This window comes from Amblyraja radiata, chromosome 17 (genome assembly GCF_010909765.2).
Source record: "Amblyraja radiata isolate CabotCenter1 chromosome 17, sAmbRad1.1.pri, whole genome shotgun sequence".
NCBI lineage: Eukaryota > Metazoa > Chordata > Chondrichthyes > Rajiformes > Rajidae > Amblyraja > Amblyraja radiata.
In genome coordinates, this window is record NC_045972.1 from 2,299,562 (window position 1) to 2,321,856 (window position 22,295).

The 22,295-nt window shown below is 46.5% G+C and overlaps 1 protein-coding gene across 1 annotated transcript in view; it reads left to right on the forward strand.

The window, feature by feature from the left end:
* LOC116982966 overlaps positions 1–22,295 on the forward strand; it is a 230,634-nt gene that overhangs the window by 13,618 nt on the left and 194,721 nt on the right. Inside the window, exon 5 of the mRNA XM_033036499.1 lies at positions 170–238. Within this exon, the coding sequence (XP_032892390.1) occupies positions 170–238 (69 nt within the window). The remainder of the gene's footprint in view (positions 1–169; positions 239–22,295) is intronic.

Genomic DNA, 22,295 nt, shown 5'->3' on the forward strand with positions numbered 1-22,295 from the left:
ACCGATCAGCGATCCCCACACACTAACAGTTGAGCCGTGGGCCGATCAGTTGCATGGTGCTTTTGTGAACAGCAGCACAAACATTGGGCCACGTGACCCTTTGAACATTGTAAACCTTGAGAGAGAAGTTTACGTTGTTGAGATCTTGCTCTTCTTTCCCACCCTCCAGGTTTGGCGTACTTTGAATCGTTCTCTCCCCTTGCCAAGCTGTGGGGCTGGATCTCGCTGCTGTCTCCAGGTACCTGCATTACTAATCTTCCCTCTTCTGTGGTCCATGGCCCCAAAACTCTGCTCCAGTCAACCAGTGCCCTGCTGATACTGGACCCAGTGGTGAGGTACAGCCCGCTGCTCTCTCCTTAAACTCCCAGGGTTTGCACAAGGCTTGGTCCCCAGTGCTCTGTTGTTCGTGCAGCCTAAGGACCACAGTCAGTGCGGGAGGAAGCCACCTTCCAGCTTGGTACTCCAGTGTGTTCCCTCAGCCGGACTGGGTCACTCACTGAGATGAGTGGTGAGTTGCCCAGAGGACCATCGAGTCAAGAGACGACTGACTGTCAATGCTCGGTTACTCGATCCCGACTGAAGACATGTTGTAACACCTAAGGGAGGCCTGGTTTGTGCTCCAGGGTCACTGGGGTGATGAAAGAATAGGATCTCCTTTAGATTTCCCCACTGATGTGAAGCATCAGGGCCCAACGTTGTCTAATATTGTGTTGCTGTCTCTTTCAGAAAAAGCTCTGCCCCTGGTGTACTGGTGGTTGGGCACAGCCTGGTACCAGTTAACAACGGCCATCTCCTTGATCGATGTCTTTACTCTGTCCAGGTACGTGCTCCGGGGATCCACAGACTCCCTTCCTCCACCTGGTCACACCTATCCCCACTGCCTCCTCCATCTCCTCCCCACCTCTGTACTGAACACACCCTCCCACGGGACACCCAGTCACACTGAACCACCGATAAATAGATAATAGACCATAGGTGCAGGAGTGGGCTATTCAGCCCTTCAAGCCAGCAATGTGATCATGACTGATCATCCACAATAAGTACCCCGGTCAGAATAGGCAGGTGAAAGGCAGAGATCGAGGAAGGAGGGTTGGTTTAAACTGCACGTAAAGGGGCCTGACGGGGAAGGCAGATGAGCTGAGGGCATGGATAGGTACAAGCGACTGGGACCTTGTAGCCATGACTGAAACCTGCTTAAGGGAGGGGCAGGCCTGGCAGCTCAATGTTCCCGGGGTACAGGAGCTTCAGGGCAGACAGGGGTGAGGGAAAAAGAGGAGGGGGGCTGCATTGTTGTGTAAGGAGGATGTCACGGCAGTGTTCAGAGGTAACATAACGGACGGTTCGTTTAGTGAGGCTATATGGGTGGAGCTGAGGAACAAGAAAGGGATGATCACCTTGTTAGGAGTGTACTACAGACCCCCGAATAGTCAACGGGAATTAGAAGAACACATGTGCCAGGAGATTGCAGACAGCTGCTGGTCAAATAAGGTTGTTGTAGTAGGGGATTTTAACTTTCCCAATATAGACTGGGGAAATCATAGCGTGAAGGATTTAAATGGGGTGCAATTCCTCAAACGTGTTCAGGAGAGTTTTCTTAAACAGTATGTGGTGGCCCCCACACGTGAGAGGGCAACACTGGATCTAGTATTGGGAAATTGGGAAGGCAAGTTAATGAAGTGTGTGTGGAGGAGCCTTTTGGGTCCAGTGACCACAGTTCAATTAGGTTTAAGATTTAATACAGAGATGTGTGAGATGGTGCATTTTGCGACATTGAACAAGGGCAGGACCTACACAGTAAATGGTAGGCCTCTGGGTAGTGTTGTAGAGCAGAGGGATCTAGGAGTATAGGTTCATGGTTCCTTGAGGATCAAGTCGCACGTAGATAAGGTGGTCAAAAAGGATTTGGCACATTGGCCTTCATCAGTCAGAGATTTGATTGTGGAAACTGGGAGGTCATGTTGCAGTTGTATAAGACGTTGGTGAGACCGCATTTAGAATATTGCATTCAGTTTGGGGCACCATGTTATAGGGAAAATATTGTCAAGCTTGAAAGGGTTCAGAGAAGATTTACAAGAATGTTGCCAGGACTAGAGGGTGTGAGCTATGGGGAGAGGTTGAGTAGGCTGGGTCTCTATTCCATGGAGCGCAGCAGGATGAGGGGAGATCTTATAAAGGTATACAAAATCATGAGAGGAATAGATCGGGTAGATGCACAGTTTCTTGCCCAGAGTAGGGGAATTGAGGACCAGAGGACATACGTTCAAGGTGAAGGGGAAAAGATTTAATAGTAATCCAAAGGGTAATGTTTTCACACATAAGGTGGTGGGTGTATGGAACAAGTTGCCAGAGGAGGTAGTTGAGGCTGAGACAATCCCATCGTTTTAAAAAACAATTAGATAGGTACATGGATAGGACAGGTTTGGAGGAATATGGACTAAGGGCAGTCAAGTGGGACTAGTGTAGCTGGAACATTGTTGGTCGGTGTGGGCAAGTTGGACCGAAAGGCCTGTTTCCAAACTGTATCACTCTATGACTCTAGTCTGTGTAGGGTAGTGTTAGTGGGTGGGAATCGTTGGCCGGTGCTGACTAGGTGGGCCGAAGGGCCTGTTTCAGTGCTGTGTCTTTAAACTAAAGTTAAAAAATGATAACCCATTTATTGTACCTCAGGTAAACCCACCACAGGCCAACTCACTTGTAGTACCCCAGATAAACCCACTAGAAACAGAAATAAACATAGACAAATGGTGCAGGAGTAGGCCTTTCGGCCCTTCGATCCACAGACTACAAGATAGCCTGCCCACACTCTACCCCAGATACATCCACAGAACAGCCCTCTGATCCTGTACCCTAGGTTGACTAACCTTTGCACCAGTGTCACCGTGGCTCTGATCTTTGGGTTTGTGGAGTGAAGGTCAGTCAGCAGCGTGGGTCCATGGAGGGGTCTGTCCATCTCTTGACCATAATCATTGACCTGATTCTGTCTGTTTGATGGGAGCATTTGATTTGCTTGAAACGTGTGTGGGAAGGAACTGGAGATGGTGTTTTAAACCAATGATAGATACAAAAAGCTAGAGTAACTCAGCGGGTCAGGCGGTGCCTCTGGAGAGAAGGAATGGGTGACATTTCAGGACAACGCCCTTCTTCAGACTCCAGAGATGCTGCCCGACCCATTGAGTTACAGCGGCTTTTTGTATCCATCTCGCTTTTGACGGGGTTGGATTCAATAGCCGGCAGCTTTAGCGGTTTGAAACCAAAGGCAGCTTTAGCGTTTTGAAACCAAAGGCGGCTTTAGCGTTTTCAAACCAAAGGCGGCTTTAGCGTTTTGAAAGCAAAAGCGGCTTTAGCGTTTTCAAACCTTCGGCAAATTTAGCGTTTTGAAACCAAAGGCGGCTTTAGCGTTTTCAAACCTTAGGGAGCTTTATCGTTTAGAAACCAAAGGCGGCTTTAGTGTTTTGAAACCAAAGGCGGCTTTATTTGAGAAGGAGAACGTTAAATCGGAAGTGGCAGTGATGCAGTTGAACAAAGGGGACTATGAAGGCATGAGAGGGGAGCTGGCCAATGTAGACTGGAAAGGGATCCTAGCAGGAATGAAGGTGGAACAGCAATGGCAGGGATTTCTGGGCATAATCCGGAAGATGCAGGATCATTTCATTCTAAAAAGGAAGAAAGATTCTAAGGGTAGTAGGAGGCAACCGTGGCTGACAAGAGAAGTCAGGGATAGAATAAAACTAAAAGAAAAGATGTATAACACAGCAAAGAGTAGCCGGAAGCCAGAGGATTGGGAAACTTTCATAGGACAATAGAAGGAAACAAAACGGGCAATAAGGATTGAAAAGATGAAGGACGAAGGGAAGCTGTCCAGGAATATAAAGAAGGACAGTAAAAGCTTCTTTAGATATATTAAGGGAAAAAGCATAGCAAAGTCAAATGTGGGTCCCTTGAAGGCAGACACGGGTGAAATTATTATGGGCAACAAGGAAATGGCAGAAGAGTTGAATAGGTACTTCGAATCTGTCTTCACTAAGGAAGACACAAACAATCTCCCAGATGTACTGTAAGGGGGTAAAGGAACTGAAATAAATTTTCATAAGGCGAGGAATAGTATTGGGTAGGCGAATGGGACCTTAGGATCTTATAGAAACTTATTAAATTATAATATGACTGGACAAGCTAGATGCAGGAAAAATGTTCCTAATGTTGGGCGAGTCCAGAACCAGGGGCTTAGAATAAAGGGGAGGTAATTTAAGACTGAGGTGAGAAAAAACATTTTCACCCAGAGAGTTGTGAATTTATGGAATTCCCTGCCACAGAGGGCAGTGGAAGCCAAGTCACTGAGTGGATTTAAGAGAGAGTTAGATAGAGCTCTAGGGGCCAGTGGAGTCAAGGGATATGGGGAGAAGGCAGGTACGGGTTATAGATAGGGGACGATCAGCCATGATCACAATGAATGGCGGTGCTGGCTCGAAGGGACGAATGGCCTCCTCCGGCATCTATTTTCTATGTTTTAGCATTTTCAAACCAAAGGCGGCTTTAGCGTTTTCAAACCAAAGGCGGCTTTAGCGTTTTCAAACCAAAGGCGGCTTTAGCGTTTTCAAACCTTGGTCAGCTTTAGTGTTTTGAAACCAAAGGCAGCTTTAGTGTTTTGAAACCAAAGACGGCTTTATTTATGAAGAAGAACGTTAAATCGGAAGTGGCAGTGATGCAGTTGAACAAAGGGGACTATGAAGGCATGATAGGGGAGCTGGCCAATGTAGACTGGAAAGGGATCCTAGCAGGAATGAAGGTGGAACAGCAATGGCAGGAATTTCTGGGCATAATCCGGAAGACACAGGATCATTTCATTCTAAAAAGGAAGAAAGATTCTAAGGGGAGTAGGAGGCAACCATGGCTGACAAGAGAAGTCAGGTATTGAATAAAACTAAAAGAAAAGTTGTATAACACAGCAAAGAGTAGCCGGAAGCCAGAGGATTGGGAAACTTTCATAGGACAATAGAAGGAAACAAAACGGGCAATAAGGGTTGAAAAGATGAAGTACGAAGGGAAGCTGTCCAGGAATATAAAGAAGGACAGTAAAAGCTTCTTTAGATATATTAAGGGAAAAAGCATAGCAAAATCAAATGTGGGTCCCTTGAAGGCAGACATGGGTGAAATTATTATGGGCAACAAGGAAATGGCAGAAGAGTTGAATAGGTACTTCGGATCTGTCTTCACTAAGGAAGACACAAACAATCTCCCAGATGTACTCTAAGGAGGTAAAGGAACTGAAAGAAATTTTCGTAAGGCGAGGAATAGTATTGGGTAGGCGAATGGGACCTTAGGTTCTTATAGAAACATATAAAATTATAATATGACTGGACAAGCTAAATGCAGGAAAGATGTTCCCAATGTTGGGTGAGTCCAGAACCAGGGGCCACAGTCTTAGAATAAAGGGGAGGTCATTTAAGACTGAGGTGAGATAAAACATTTTCACCCAGAGAGTTGTGAATTTATGGAATTCCCTGCCACAGAGGGCAGTGGAAGCCAAGTCACTGGATGGATTTAAGAGAGAGTTAGATAGAGCTCTAGGGGCTAGTGGAGTCAAGGGATATGGGGAGAAGGCAGGTACGGGTTATTGATAGTGGACGATCAGCCATGATCACAATGAATGGCGGTGCTGGCTCGAAGGGCCGAATGGCCTCCTCCGGCACCTATTTTCTATGTTTTAGCGTTTTCAAACCAAAGGCAGCTTTAGCGTTTTCAAACCAAAGGCAGCTTTAGCGTTCTCAAACCAAAGGCGGCTTTAGCATTTTCAAACCAAAGACGGCTTTAGCGTCTTCAAACCAAAACACACTTCTGCATTTTCAAACTACATTTTCAAACCACATTAATGGCACTGACAGGTCAGTAAAACCACTCACAGTTTAGTAAACATGTGTTCAGTGTTATTCACAGCTCAGACTGAGAGCTGTGACCTGTCGCTCCCCACCATCTTGCAGAGAACTGAAGCACCTCTACACTTGCTGGTTTTATAGTCCCTGAGGAAGGGGTGTGGCCTTTTGAAACCAAAGGTGGCTTTAGCGTTTTGAAACCAAAGGCGGCTTTAGCGTTTTGAAACCAAGGGTGGCTTTAGCTTTTTCAAACCTTAGGCAGCTTTAGCGTGTTCAAACCTTAGTCAGCTTTAGTGTTTTGAAACCAATGGCAACTTTAGCGTTTTGAAACCAAAGGCGGCTTTAGCGTTTTGAAACCAAAGGCAACTTTAGCGTTTTGAAACCAAAGGCAGCTTTAGCGTTTTGAAACCAAAAGCAGCTTTAGCGTCTTCAAACCAAAGGCAAGGCAGCTTTAGAGTCATCAAACCAAAACACACTTCTGCATTTTCAAACTACATTTTCAAACCACATTAATGGCACTGACAGGTCAGTAAAACCACTCACAGTTTAGTAGACATCTGTTCAGTGTTATTCACAGCTCAGACTGAGCTGTGACCTGTCGCTCCCCACCATCTTGCAGAGAACTGAGGCACCTCTACACTTGCGGGTTTTATAGTCCCTGGTATGGCCTTCATGGTGTGATGGACAAGAGAGAGAATCTCAACATTTTTTAAACATTAATAAGTCTTTTATTTTTCATCGATGGGAAAAATCCTCTGGCCCTGCGCAGCAGATGGGGACTCTGAGTAAGATGGCCAAAAATCACAGCCGTAAGTTGTAGCGTTTTTTCTTAAATCAATATGCAGTGCAACATGAAGTGGTCAGGATCAGAGTTTTAATTATATAGATTTAGCTAACAAACCTGTACGTCTTTGGAGTGTGGGTGGAAGCCGGAGCACCTGGAGAAAGTCCACGGAGCTCATGGGGAGAATGTAAAAACTCCGTACAGATCGAACCTGGGGCTCTGGTGCTGTGAGGCAGCAGCTCTACCGCTGCACCACCATGCTGCCCCTCAGCTGCTCTACCTCTCAGTCAGACCATTTATCTCAGCACATTTAACGCCATACTCTCAATTCCATAATATTAAGGCCAGTCACCTCGCTGTTGAACTCGTCTCAAGGACTGGTCTCCGTAGCCACTTGGGCAGAGAATTCCCTGCATTTCCCATCCTTTAGGTGTTAAGCTGCTACAGTTCAGTGAAGTTTGCTTTAACTTGAATGGTGGATTCTGCGGGCAATTGACGGAAATTCGTGAGGAACTAGTTTCAAGGAAAATTTGTGAAGGACTGGGATTCTCTGAGAGCTGGCAATGATTTGATGGGCTGAAATGGCCTATGTCATAAGGAAATATGAAGTATGGAAAAGTGACTTTTCTGCATTACATATTTGTAACTTTGACGTGTATGTTGTGACATAAGTAGCTGCGAGTAGAATTAAAAAGCCTCCAAACTTGCAAATAAACTTTGTTTTTAATTTCTATTCCTAGATGTTGTTGCAGAAGGTGAAGGAAATGGAATCAGCTGTGGAAAGGTGCAGAGCTGAGCTGCGGCAGTTTCCAGACTGCATCAACTGCTCACAACGATAGAGATAAATAACTCATTTAAGGGCCTGTCCCACTTGGCAATTTTGTTCGGTGACTGCCGGCATCATATCAGTGTCGCCAAAAGATTTTGAACATTTCAAAATACAGCGGCGACAAAAAAAATGTTGACACTTGAAAAAACACCGTGCGTCATACGTCATCACGCCACGTCACGCCACAAATGTTTTGGTGTTGATGTTGTCGGCCACAGTATCTGCTGATGCATCAAGATTCCCCTGGGGTTGTGGCACGGCAGCAGGTTTGCCTGTGGCTGAGCTGTGTGTAGTATAACGCTGATGCTGTGCGTTTCCAGCCAGGAGTGGAGTAACAGCAGACCCTGGGGGGGGGGGGGCTTCGTCGGTTGCTGCGTGCAACAGGTCAACATCGTCTTTAGTTTAGAGGTACAGCGTGGAAACACGCCTTTCAGCCCACCGAGTCCGTGCAGACCAACAATCACCCTTACAGGATTGAACCCGGGTCTCTGGCGCTGTAAGGCCGTAGCACTACTGCTGCACCACCGTGCTGCCTCTGCTCCTGCGCTCTGATGGCTTGCTTTGTCCTGTATAGGACAGATTTTGTCTGGGCCACAGTCAGACATAAAAACTGTATTTTTCCACAAGCAGTAGCTCTACTCAACAGCCAAAAATCTGTAGCCTCTGTTTACTCTGGTACTTTATTTCCACATGTTTAAATTATAATATTTTATTTTTAATTGTCTACTGTATATCATGTTTTTATCCTTGCAAGCAAAGCATCAAGGCAAGTTCCTTGTACATCCTTGGCTAATAAAATTATATTGATTATTATTATTCTAGGTTGACAGATGAACAGAAGCAGCTACTGACTGCACTGGCACTGTTTTCCCAAATAGTTTTTTATTTAACTGTAAAAGGCCAAAACTTAACACTTCTTCTGCCTTGAGATGATCAAAGAGATTGAGGTGAAGAGGAAAGTGTGGAAAGTATCTTGCCCTCTTCCCTCCCCTTCTTTAACACTCAACTCCCACTCTCCCCCTCCCTCTCTACTGCGTTCTTCCCTTTCTCTCACTGTCTCTTCTTTTCCCCCTCTGCTCCTTTCCCTGTGTTCACGACGTGGCCTCCTCTACATTGGAGAAACCAAACAGACGTTGGGTTTCTACTTTGCGGAGGACCTGTGTTCGATCCATGGGGCACTGCTGAGCTGCCTGCTATCTCATTCTGACTCTTGGATGTGGGAGTGACCGAGCAGTCTGTGACTCCCTGCACTGTTGCAATGAGGCTCAAAGCAATCTTGAGGAATGGCATCTCACATTCCATTTGGGCTCATGGCAGTCCTCTGGACTTGAACTGAATTCGATAATCTTGGGTAACTTGATTCCTCTGTTAGTATCAGTTGTCCATTTGTGACAATTGGGTTAGCTTGTTTTTAAAATCTCTGTCCAAAAGTGGAGGGCATGTCCATGCTGACCTGCCAGACATGTCTTGTCTGAAAAGCGTCTCCACCGGAAACGTCACCCATTCCTTCTCTCGAGATGCAGCCTGTCCCGTTGTCTATCTTCAGTTTAAACCAGCTTCTGCCGTTCCTTCCTAGACATGTCTTCTTGCTCTGCATTTTGCAACTGTTACAATCATTTGTCTATTTTTCTTATCACCTAACCGCTCCTATTCACTCCTTGACCAGATAACTTTGTGTGCAGCTTATCCCCATGGTCACCTGCTTTTACACTATCAGAGCCATCCACCCACCTGTGCAGCTTAACAAGTTTCTTTTGTCACCTCCCCAATTCTGACGAAGGGTCTTTGACTTGAAACATGAATTCTGTTTCTCTGGCTACAGATGTAGCCTGACCCAAGTGCTCCCAGCATTTTGTTTTTCAGATTTATTCCATCTGCAGTTTTCTCACATTTATTCTAACTTATTTTTGTATATGACTGCCACCTTGCAGTCCATGTTAGCACACTTCCTCCAATATCTTGGGCTCTTCATTTTTTTGCAGCAGCCTCATATGTGGCAAATGCCTTTTGGAGATCTAAATACACACTAGATTTACAGGAGATAGACACTAAACGCTGGAGTAACTCAGCGGGTCAGACAGCATCTCTGGAGAAAACAAATAGAAAAGTCCTTTTCTCCAGAGATGCTATCTGAGCCGCTAAGTTACTCCAGCTTATTGTGTCTATCTTTGGTTTAAACTAGCATTTGCAGTTCCTTCCTACTACATTTACACGTTTCCCTTATCAACTCCCTATCACATCCTGTCAAGTTTTGTCACACATGATTTTCAATAAACCATGTCGGCTACATTTGATTAGATGCAGCTGACCAAATGATTAGTTATTTCCTCTTGCGAACTATGAGTGCTGGATGAATTAGAATCATAGAGTGATACAGTGTGGAAACAGACCCTTCGGCCCAACTCGCCCACACCCGCCAACATGTCCCAGCTACACTGGTCCCACCTGCCTGCGTTTGGTCCATATCCCTCCAAACCTGTCCTATCCATGTACCTGTCAATTGACCTATAGTTCCCAGCTTCTGTTTTATGTGCTGGGAGGCCAGGTGAATCTCGCTCACATCCTCTTCTTCTGCTGGTCCAGGTGCCCAGTAAATGTGAGTTCTGCTTCCAACAACCATTCAGGCAGTGAACCCTTGGCCCTCTCCCCCTCCCTCTCAGCAGCCGCAGCAGACCCTCCACCTTCCAGATAGAGAACCACATCCCTGGTGCTGACCCGGTCTCGGTTCCCTCTGCTCATCGGGCGCCGACTCCACGCTGTACCGAATCACCCCCGAGTCAAGCGGCTCACTGGGCTGGAGGAGAGAGCGAGATGCATTAGTGCGAGGCTTGGGCCGTGGGCTTGAATCGGCCCGTTCACGGGGTCTTTCATCGGCCGGCGGAGGCTTCATCATCGGGAGCCTTGATCGCCTCGATGCAGCAGTTTGATTTTAAGCCGTGACGGGCGCTGAAAGGCCCCGCGAATGGGCCGATTCAGCCCTTAGAAAGTGGCTGATAAAGTCTGGATGACAAAACATGGGGGGGGGATTGTTCCCCACCTCTCAAAGCACGAGTCCCCCCCTTGTACCCCCAGGATTTCCGCCCCTGCACCAAGGGATCAGACGGACTGTCAGTAAGTACTCTCGCATGTGTCTTTTGCTGAAGATTAAATATGTTTGGCAAGTATGTCAGGAGTTTGTGATTTGCAAATAGCGCATTGTGTAAGAAGGAAATGTTGATGCTGCAGATGCTTTATGCCGCAGATGAACACAAAATGCAGGAGTAACGCAGTGGGACAGGCAGCATCTTTGGAGAGAAGGAATGGGAGGAGTTTCGGTTTGAGACCCTTCTTCAGATTCGTATTATCACAAATATCGTATTGACTGGAACAAATGACAAGTTACAAATAGAAAATTGCAAATCTGCAGGTGATGGAGGACTGAAACACAATGCTAGAAATACTCGGGTCAGGCAGCAGGTGCGCAGAGATACTTTTTTTAATTGACCATTCATGCAATCTGGTCAAGGATAAACATGTTTTCAGATGCAAAGATAGGGAAACTGAGGAGAGCTGGATCGGTGGCTGATCTACTTGAAGCATCTACATCAAACTTGCTGAACCAATCCAGATTACAGATTGTAGAAATAAGAATCTGCAGATGCTGGTTTACCGAGGAAAGACACAACATGCTGGAGTAACTCAGCAGGTCAGGCAGGTCCAGGAATGCTGCCGACCCACTGAGTTACTCCAGCATTTTATCTTTCCAGAATAGAAGTTTATTTTTCATGGCCACTTTATTCACAATTTGTCAGTTGCCACAAAGCAAGCCTGTGTAAGTAAGCTTGTTCTCTCCCCCATCCACGATGCTACATGCAGTAAAACTGTTGCTCCCAGTATTTCCTGCTGTCATTTGAGATCCATGTTCTTCTCACCTCCAAAGCATCGACCTTTTCCATGATAAAATGCTTGTTATCAATGCTGTATGTAATTGAATAGAATGTTCTGAAATCCATGATCAGTAGGATGTTTTAAGTCTGGTTTGAAGCTAATCCATCTTCTCTCCTGCCTGCAGTACTTTCATACTGAAGCACAGGTTCCCTACAAAGTGAACTGCGGTTGCATAACAACTGGGGCCATCCAGAATACACTTGTCTCTACTGGTTCCGTGTCCACGGAGAAGCAGCGATGTGATTCTGGAGGTCAGCTACCCCGCGCTGTGCAACACTAACAACCTCGATGTAATCTCAATTCAAAGTTGATTTCCTGCAACAATGTCAATTTCTGTCATAAATGTTAATAGTGTTTTAAATTATTGATCATTATTTTATATTAAATATATTTAGAATGATCCTTAATTTGAATGTTCTTTATTTACGGTGGGAGAGGGGGGTGTGGGGAAGAGGGGGGGTGTGGGGAAGAGGGGGGTGTGTGAGGGAAGGGGTGTGTGAGGGAAGGGGTGGTGGGGGGGAAGGGTGTGTGGCTACTGTTTTAAGGCCTGCATATAACTCCCATCAGGGTATTCTCACCCTTGCAGTTTCTTAACTCTACCTTCCTCATCTTCTGATCTTATGTCATCCCTTGATTGAATGTCATGTCTGTACCAGCAGAGCCACCCCACTCTCTCTGCCCACCTGCCTGTCTTGATAGGATGTGTATCCTTGCATGTTTAGCTCGCAGCTCTGACCCTCTTTCAGCCAAGTCTCCGTGATGCCTACATCGTACCAACCAATTTTGAACTATGAGCTCATCCACCTTGTTGCGTACACTGTGTGCATTCAATTACAATGTTTTTACTTGTATAGTAATAGACAATTGGTGGGGGAATTGTGTCTTATTGTCAATTGTCCGTTATAACCAAGTATGGTATTATTGTACGTAGTTGAAACAAAGAACTGCAGGTGGTGATCAATACACAAAAGGACACAAAGTGCTGGAGTAACTCAGGCAGCATCTCTGGAGAACATGATAATTTGGGAGAGTGCGCAAGAAGGAACTGCAGATACTGGGTTAAACCAAAGATGGACACAAAAAGCTGGAGTAACTCAGCGGGACAGGCAGCATCTCTGGAGAGAAGGAATGGGTGACGATTCGGGTCGGGACCCTTCTTCAGACTGATCCGGTCTGCTGAGTTACTCCAGCACTTTGACGATTCACCTTAAAACTGGGCGGCAATGCCGCTGCTCTGCACCACGAGCCCTTCTTCACCCACCGCACGGTCCGGGGAGACGGCTGTTGTTGCGGCTCATGTTGTAGCCCCTGGGAACTGAGCTTTCCTCAAGCTGCGGCCAACGATATGGCACGCAATGTCACCCTGGGGCCCCCTCCCCTCTCACCTGCTGCCGCTTCCAAGGTGGAGTGTCCGAGGGAGGAGGAGGAGGAAGCAACGGTGGGCAGGCGGAGGGAACCTGAAGTAAGCGCTGATGACCAGGGGCTACAATGAGAGTCGCAACAACAGCCACTGTCATCAGTTCATACGGATGGTGAAGAAGCGCACCTTGTGAGCCGGGGTTGGGTCGGCAAGTCTGTCCGCTATCATTGAAATCTGTTATAAGAGGTCAGTTAAAACAAGGATTTACTGTATCTGCTATCACTTTTAAATTGGTTCCCATTTTGCCTGACATTAGATTCTTATCGATTGTTTAATCTTTCGCTCCTATTACTTCTTCTGGACATGAATAACCTCTCCTGGGTTCTCCTTTCCTTTAACTTCATGAATAAATTTCCAATTTGTTGAACCCGCCCCCCCCCCCCCCCCCCCAACTATTTAGTTGAAAGCTCTATCTACATCCAGCCCTAATGATGTGATTTTCCAGGACCCTGGTCCCAGCAGGTGGTCTTATTGGAACAGTACCCTGTTTCCCTTATACCACAGTGTCCCACCAATTTGAACCAACTAATCTCAGACCAATCTTTGAGCCACACGTTGAAGCAATTTGCTTGTTAGTGGCTCAGGTAGTAAGCCAGAGATTATGATTCTGAGGATCTGCTTTTTAATGTAGTCCCTCTTGAAGGGCTGTCTGATCCACAGTGCCATTGCTCATCCTTCCTACAGCCGCCACAATTGTCTGCACAGGGAGCAACAATGTCAGAACTGGTAGACAAGCCCAAAGGCCGAGGCTCCTCTAACACTCCCTTCTGGATCCCTCACTAGTCTGTAGTTCTCTGGCCTTTCATTGCAACCCTTCTTCAATAGAACCGCAACATTAGCCACCCTCCATTCTCCCGCAACTTCACTAATGATGACTCGTATACCTCAGCCAGGGAGTTTGAAATTTCTCGAGCTTCTCACAATGTCCTTGGATATAATATCTGTTCTGGCCAAGATTTATCCTCATTCATACGCCTTAAGGTCCCAGCTTCCAACACCTGTCCGATTCCTCCTTTATCCTGACAAGAGCTTCAATTTCTCTCGCCATCCAAGTAACTCCCATCTGCTTTGCCCTTCACTCGAAGAACATGCATGCCCTGAATTATTGTCACCACTTTTAAAAACATCCCATTTACCAGACGTTCCTTTGCCAGCAAACAACCCATCTAATACCATGAAAGTCAGCCTTGCCCCAATTCAGAATTGTAACTTGTGGGCCCACCCTCAATGGTGGTTTCATTGTCACGTGTGCAAATAAACAGTGCTTTTCTTACATACAGTCCATATACAAGCACAATTCCCCATTAGCAAAGTGTACAGAAATAGTCTACTGAGCTCGACGCATGTAAGAGGTGCCAGGTTTTGGCACTTTTTGCAAAGTCCTGTCTGTGCTCTAGATCTTATGGGCATTGCCCAATCCAGGCAAGCTTCAGGCTGCTGCCTTGTACTTGTGGATCGACCAGTGAATTGATGCCCCTCTCCTCACCAGTCCAGCACTGAAGCAGGGTACTGTCGGCTGGCGATATGACCAGAAAGTACATTGTAAATGAACTACCATTCATATCTGTAGGTATCAGCGTTAACGTAAAATGTCACACAGCTGCAGTAATTCTTTTTTATTTTTTTTATTTTATTTATTTATTAGAAGTAGACATATTATAAAATGTAGTTACATATTATAGTAAAAAAAAACTTTTCATATACATCAGTCATACATTATTAACATTTTCCATTATCAATTACTTCTGCTTCTAGTGTTTTTATTTTTTATAGAAAGAGGGAAAAAGAGAGGGTAGAAAGTTACAAATAAAAAAGAAAGCAAAAAAAAAAAAAACACAACAGAAAAACAAGGGAGGTGGAATGGGTTACCTGTAATACATCAATGGAGATAGGTTCGTAGGTTATAAAGTATAGCTTTTCATCTGTTCCTGAGTTCAAGTTTCAGCTGGGTGCTCGTGCTGTGCCAATCTATCCCTTCAGATAGTTAATGAATGGAGCCCAAATTTTATGGAAAAGATCTTGTTTGTCCATTAAGACAAGTCTAATTCTTTCTAAGTATAGGGTCTCCGACATTTCCGTAATCCACATTTTAATTGTGGGGGTTGTAGGGCCTTTCCAAAATTTTAATATTAATTTTTTTCTGGTTATTATACTGTAATTGAGGAAGTTTCTTTGGTTTGTTGTGAGTGTTAAGCTTTGTTCTGATATTCCAAGTATTATTAATTTTGTGTCTGGGTCCAGTTTTGTATTAATGACTTCTGAAGTTATTTCAAAAATATCTGTCCAGAAATGTTTAAGTTTTATACAGTTTGCAAACGTATGTGTTAAATTAGCCTCTAAATGTAGACATTTATCACAAATAGGAGAGATTTGTGGGAAGATTCTATTTAGTTTTATTTTAGAGAAGTGTAGTCTATGTAAGACCTTGAATTGTATTAAAGTATGTCTGGCATTTAATGAACATTGATGTATTTGTTGTAAACCTTCGTCCCACATATCTTTCGTGATAGGATGACCTATTTCATTTTCCCATTTGTATCTATATGGTTCGGTCGGTGGTACCTCGTTATTTAGTAGGGTGTTATAAATATAAGCTATTAGTTTTTCAGTATTAGGATGCTTGTTCAGACATTCATCAAGAATTTCTGATTCCCTATTCCTGTAAACTTGTGTATTAGATTTAACATAATCTCTAATTTGTAGATATCTGAAGAAATTATTTGAGTGCAGTCCATAATTCTGTAGTAACTCTTGAAATGAAAGAAAAGTACAGCTGCAGTAATTCTTCAGGTACTGATTGGAATTCGAAAAGTTATGACTCCTCTCGGAACAGAGAAGGTAAAAGAGATGACCTATCAAACGTTGAAGATTGTAGCAGGGTTTTTCACGAGAAAGGTTTTGCTATTGAGGGATCAATGAGGAAAAATTATACAAATAGAACCGCTTGGATAGTGATACGTCTCTTGTTTTTTGAGGAATGGTCTTTCATAAGAGCCTACTGGGGTTTTGCTGTGTTGAAATAAAATGATTCTAAAACAGTTATAAAGCACAGGCAAACAAAGGCTGTAATGAGGCCAGGGAAGGGGGACAAGTTGACGTCAGATAGAGACTACTGAGCAGGACATGGATTCATTCATGGTTTTAAGTCTTTGCATAGTGGTGTGTGTTCATGGTTTTAAGTGTGTGTGTGTGTGTGTGTGTGTGTGTGTGTGTGTGTGTGTGTGTGTGTGTGTGTGTGTGTGTGTGTGTGTGTGTGTGTGTGTGTGTGTGTGTGTGTGTGTGTGTGTGTGTGTGTGTGTGTGTGTGTGTGTGTGTGTGTGTGTGTGTGTGTGTGTGTGTGTGTGTGTGTGTGTGTGTGTGTGTGTGTGTGTGTGTGTGTGTGTGTGTGTTCCCCCTGATGTGACCATTTAGCCAATCTGCAGTCCTGTGCAACACGCTCACTCACCCACCCACAACCCACCTCACTAACAGCCCCTCACCTGCCCCAGTGACGGATCCCTCACCCCCCACCCACTCCATTTACCCTCCCAACCGTCAGCCCGCTTACATGTCCCTCACCCCCTTCCCAGTAACACCACATACACCCACCCCATGTCCCGATACCTGTGCTTTGTAATAGCCCACTCAACCTCACCCTCCCCCTACCCCCAACATCCTCCACTCACCCCTCTCCTGTCCGCCTCCCAGCACCCGGCGGGATAGGCAAAGTCTCACGGCAGCTGTGTGATGATCGCTGGTCAGCGCGGACTCGTTGGGCCAAAGGGCTCGTTTCCAACTAAAACTGAGATACTGTAGCACGAGTCTCCGACGTGCACCAGTGATCGCGGTACTTTAAACCAAGGAGAAGCCCTTAACCAGTCTGTTGGAGGGAAGGGTTAAGGCTTTAAGAACACTGACGTCAAAAGATAATGTGATATTAAGAGAATTAGGCCATTCGGCCCATCAAGACTACTCCGACATTCCACCATGGCAGAACTATCTCTCCCTGCTGACCCCATTCTCCTGTGTTCTCCCCGTATCCCCTGTACTAATGAAGAATCTGTCTATCTCTGCCTTAAATATATCGACTGACTTGGCCTCCACAGCCTTCAGTGGCAATGAATTCCACTGATTCACCAGCCTCTGACTAAAGAAATGTGCCGGTGCCCTGCTTCCACCCCCCGCGCTGCCCTCCCCGGACACGTACCGATGGGCTCCTGCCAGCCGCTGCTGCTGCCGAGGTGCAGAGAGCGCTGAGAGTGCTGAGAGCGCTTGGAGGAGTTGCTGACGTTGCTGATGTAGCTACTCAGACTGTTGACTGAACTGTTGGACGGTGAACGTTTGACACCAGGCACAGGTCCCGGCTTCTTCCTGTTTGACCTTTTCTTGTGCAACCTGAAACGATAAAGGGCAATGATTTAGGACGGAGGCAGACCAGGACTGCGAAAGAGAAGCAAAAAAGTAACAATGATAAAGGAAAATGAGAAGCTGGTGCGACTTGGGTAGGGGAGGGATGGAGAGAGTCGCTTGTCAGAGCTAGGAAAGGGGGGGGGGGGAAAGAAGATTGTTTCACACGTGGAAGGAATATCATGATTCTCTCTCTCCCTCCACCCTCCTCAAGGAACTGCAGATGCTGGTTTATAACAAAAAGTCACAAAGTGCTGGAGTAACTCAGCGGGTCAGGCAGTGCCTGTTCACGTTCCCTCCAACATCCCTCATGAGCCCATCAACCGAAAAGGCTTGATCAACAACTTATTGGCACGGCAACCCTGCCCTTGGCCTATGGAAGTTATACCCTACATCCAATCATCCTCCACCTGAGATTCCAAGCAGGAAAGAAGTTGGAACTTTCCTTGAGGTTTTGTCTAGAAGTTTTTCCTGTAGTGAAAGGTTCAGTTGGGGTTGGGGGGAGGCGATTGGGAGGGGAGGCCGTGCTGCGGGAGGAGAGGGATGGGGGGGTGGGGGGAGAGTTGGAGTTGTGATACACAGCTCCCTGAGTGAGGTACGAGGGTGGAGGCTGCATCTTTACTGTTAGAAAGGAGCATAGCTCAGAGAGGAAAGAACGAGAGGGAGAGGGGGGGAACGAGACAAGAGAGAGTTAGAGAGACATACCTGACGGGAGTCTCCATGTAAGAGGGAGCGCCGGATTTGGTGGAGCCGCCGCTGCTGCTGGAGGCGTCGTCGTTGTGCTGGTTGTAGCCGTTGGTGGCCAGACGGGGACTGAGGAGGATGCTATGAGAATGCAGGGTGACTTGGACAGGTTGGGTGTGTGGACAGATGCATAGCAGATGCAGTTTAATGTGGATAAATGTGAGGTTATCCACTTTGGTCACAAAAACAGGAAGGCAGATTTATCTCATTGGTGTCAAGTTGGGAAAAGGGGAAGTACAACGGGATCTGGGGGTCATTGTTCATCAGTCAATGAAAGTAACCATGCAGATACAGCAGGCAGTGATGAAAGCAAATGTCATGTTGGCCTTCATAACAAGAGTAGTTGAATATTGGAGCAAAGAGGTCCTTCTGCAGTTGTACAGGCCCTAGTGAGACCATACCTGGAGTATTGTGTGAAGTTTTGATCTCTAAATTTGAGGAAGGACATTCTTGCTATTGAGGGAGTGCAACATAGGTTCACAAGGTTAATTCCCGGGACGGCGGGACTGTCATATGCTGAGAGAATGGAGCGGCTGGGCTTGTATACTCTGGAATTTAGAAGTATGTAAGGGGAACTTATTGAAACATATAAGATTATTAAGGGTTTGGACACGCTAGAGGCAGGAAACATGTTCAAGATGTTCGGTGAGTCCAGAACCAGGGGCCTCAGTTTAAGAATAAGGGGTAAGCCATTTAGAACGGAGATGAGGACATACTTTTTCACAGAGTTGTGAGTCTGTGGAATTCTCTGCCTCAGAGGGCGGTGGAGGCCGGTTCACTGGATACTTTCAAGAGAGAGCTAGATAGGGCTCTTGAAGATAGAGGAGTTAGGGGATATGGGGAGAAGGCAGGAACTGGGTACTGATTGTGGAAAATCAGCCATGATCACATTGAATGGCGGTGCTGGCTTGAAGTGCCGAATAGTCTACTCCTGCACCTATTATTGGGGAATCTACAACTAGGGGACAGAGGCGTGGGTGACAGGAGAATGATTTTACGGGCAACCTGAGGGGCAACCTTTCCAACAGAGAGTGGAGGGGACATGGAACGAACTGCCAGAGGAGGTGATTTACAGTGTTTAAACAATGTTTGGTGAGGGATATGGATTGGAAAGGTTTAGAGGGATATGGGCCAAACACAGGCAAATGGGAGCAGCCTGGGGAGGCTCTTTTGTCGGCATGAACGAGGAGTAGGGCTGAAGGACCTGTTTCTCTGTTTTATGTCTCTTTCAATGGAGGGTCGGTGACCTGACACATTAATGGGGTCAGACCTACAAAGCCTACAACGCGTCTCCCGTTTTCATTTCGGACTTCCAGCATCTGCGCGTTTTGCTTTTCAACCGGCTAGCGCCAGCCAGCACCGGCTGCAGGGCCAACACTGCTTCCACTCAACATGCGAGGCTGTGCCCAAACAGCAGATAACATCTCAGACAACACAAGGCACAGGCCACGTGACAACTCGCAAAGCTTCCCACAACACTGCACCTCAGTTTAGCTCAGTATATTTCAGAGATACAGCGTTGCAACTAGGCCCTTCCGCTCACCAAGTCCATGCCGACCAGCGATCCCCACACATTAACACTACCCCACACAGGCTAGGGTCAATTTACACGTATACCAAGCCAATTAATCTACAAACCCCTACGTCTTTGGAGTGTGGGAGGAAACCAAAGATCTCGGAGACAACCCACGCGGTCACGGGGAGAACGTACAAACTCCATACAGACAGCTCCTGTAGTCGGGATGGAACCCGGGTCTCTGGCACTGTAAGGCAGCAACTCTACCGCTGTGCCACCGTTCACAGAAATATACACGGCAGAGCTTCGTTTCAGAGCACTGTTCCCTCCAGCTCACCATTGCCCTGGCTTCCTGGCATCTGATGACGGGGCAGAACATTTTGTGGGCAGCAATCATCAAAAATGGGCATCATCAGAAGGGATGGGAGAGTAACCACACACACAGCAAGTCTCTGGATACAGCACGTGGCAGGCCAATTGTCTGATTAATAGAATGATCATCAACTGTGATGTGGAGACGATGTTTCCACTAGTGGGAGAGTCTAGGACCCGAGGTCATAGCCTCGGAATTAAAAGACGTTCCTTTAGGAAGGAGATAAGGAGGTATTACTTCAGTCAGAGGGGGGTGAATTTGTGGAATTCATTGCCACAGAAGGCTGTGGAGGCCATCAATGGATGTTATTAAAGCAGAGATAGGTAGATTCTTGATTGGTACGGGTGTAAGGAGTTATGGGGAGGAAATGGGGTTCGGACAAAGAGATAGATCAGCCATGATTGAATGGCGAAGTAGACTTGATGGGCCGAATAGCCTAATTCTTCTCCAATCACTTATGAACTAATGAAACTGGGGTACTGTCCAATTCACCTCCACCCCATTGCGCACATTGGACAGTCTCTGGAACTGATGCACTACAATGCTGAGAACTATATTCTGCACTCTGTATCTTCCCCTTTGCTCGACCTATTGAACTTGATTTGGCTTGATTGTATTGATGAATATTTTGTATCTGATTTGATTGGATAGCTTACAAAACAAAGCTTTTCACTGTACGCCAGCACATGTAACAATACTAAAGTGAAACCTGAGGTACAGAAAGGATCCAGGAGCCTTGGCCCACCGAGTCCATGCTGACCATCAATCTCCCTTTTATACTAGTTCTATGTTCATAAGTTCATATGTTCAAGGAGCAGAATTGCCATTTGGCCCATCATTTACTACACCGTTGAATCATGGCTGATCTATCTTTCCCCATCAGCTCCATTCTCCCGCCTTCTCCCCATAACCCCAAAGCAACCTCCTTTTCACATCCACTCCCTTACACACTAGGGACAATTTACAGAGGCCAATAAAGCTACAAATCCACACGTCTTTGGGACTAGTTATAACTAGCTGTATCAAGTGTCTAACACATGGCTGCCTGCGCCCGCTGCCTGAACGGAAGATAGTCACAAATGTTTGAACAATCACCAATCCCCCTGCCCCTCGCTCTTCCCCCACTGGCCAGTAAACCCATTCCATTTCCATCATTTCTCCAGTTTCCTTGAGAAGTTTCACCGGATCTGCTTCCTTCTGTGTTTCAGAACAAATGTGACCAAAAACCAAGAAACCCAGAGGCAGCGCTGGTTGTTTCCTATCACTTGAGAGTTTAGGTACAGTGCGGAAACAAGCCTTCGACCCAACGAGTCCACACCGACCAGCAATCCCCGCACATTAACTCTACCCTACACACACTAGGGACAATTTTACATTTATACAAAGCCAATTAACCAACAAGTCTGTATGTCTTTGGAGCTTGGGAGGAAACGGAAGATCTTGGAGAAAACCCACGCGGTCTCGAGAACATACAAACTCTGTAAATACAGCACCTGTAGTCGGGGTCGAACCCTGGTCTCTGACGCTGCAAGCGCTGTAAGGCAGCAACTCTACACTGCGCCACCGTGCCACCCTTTTAAACCTGCACCGTCAACACAGTGACCTTGTCGTCCTTACTCATGACTTCTCCTCACTCACTATCCTTTGTGATTTTACACGTCTCCCCCAACCCCTCCTACTCAACCCCACCGGCCTGTCCACATGGCTTGTGTAGGAAGGAACTCCAGATGCTGCTTTACACCAAAGATGGACACAAAATGCTGGAGAAACTCAGCGGGACAGGCATCATCACTGGAGCGAAGGAATGGGTGACGTTTCCTGTCGAGATCCTTCTTCAGACTGATGTCAGGGGAGTGGGAGATATCCTTATCTATACACTTATAGATTTCCTTGTCTTTACACTTCCTTATCTATGTACCCCCCACTCCCCTGATATCTGTCTGAAAAGCGTCTAAACCAGAAATGTCACCCATTCCTTCTCTCCAGAGATGCTGCCTGTCCTGTAGAGTTACTCCAGCATTTTGTGTCTATCTAAGACAATACAGAGACCAGACAATCCAACTGGAACTAAGTGGAGCTTTACAGCCCCCACCTGACTGTGAGCCCATAAACAAGGCTTCCTCAACAGTCTAAAGGGCCTGTCCCACTTACGCTATTTTTTTCGGCGACTGCCGGCACCCGTCATAGTCGCAGCAGGTCGCCAAGGAAAAGGTACGACCCTTTGGACGACTATTCACGACCATACAGGCGTCACGTGTCGACAGGTCTGGAGCCATTGGAGGGAGAGGCTGAGGCTGCGGTCTGGGGGAGGTTCTTGCCCCAGGTCCCGCTCCTCTCCCTGCCCACGGGCTCGGAGCAGCAGCCCCCGGACACCACACCGGCTCGAACCCCAGCCCAGGGCCCGGAGCCGCACTCAGGGCCCAGTCCGTGTCTGTGTCTGCTCCTCAGT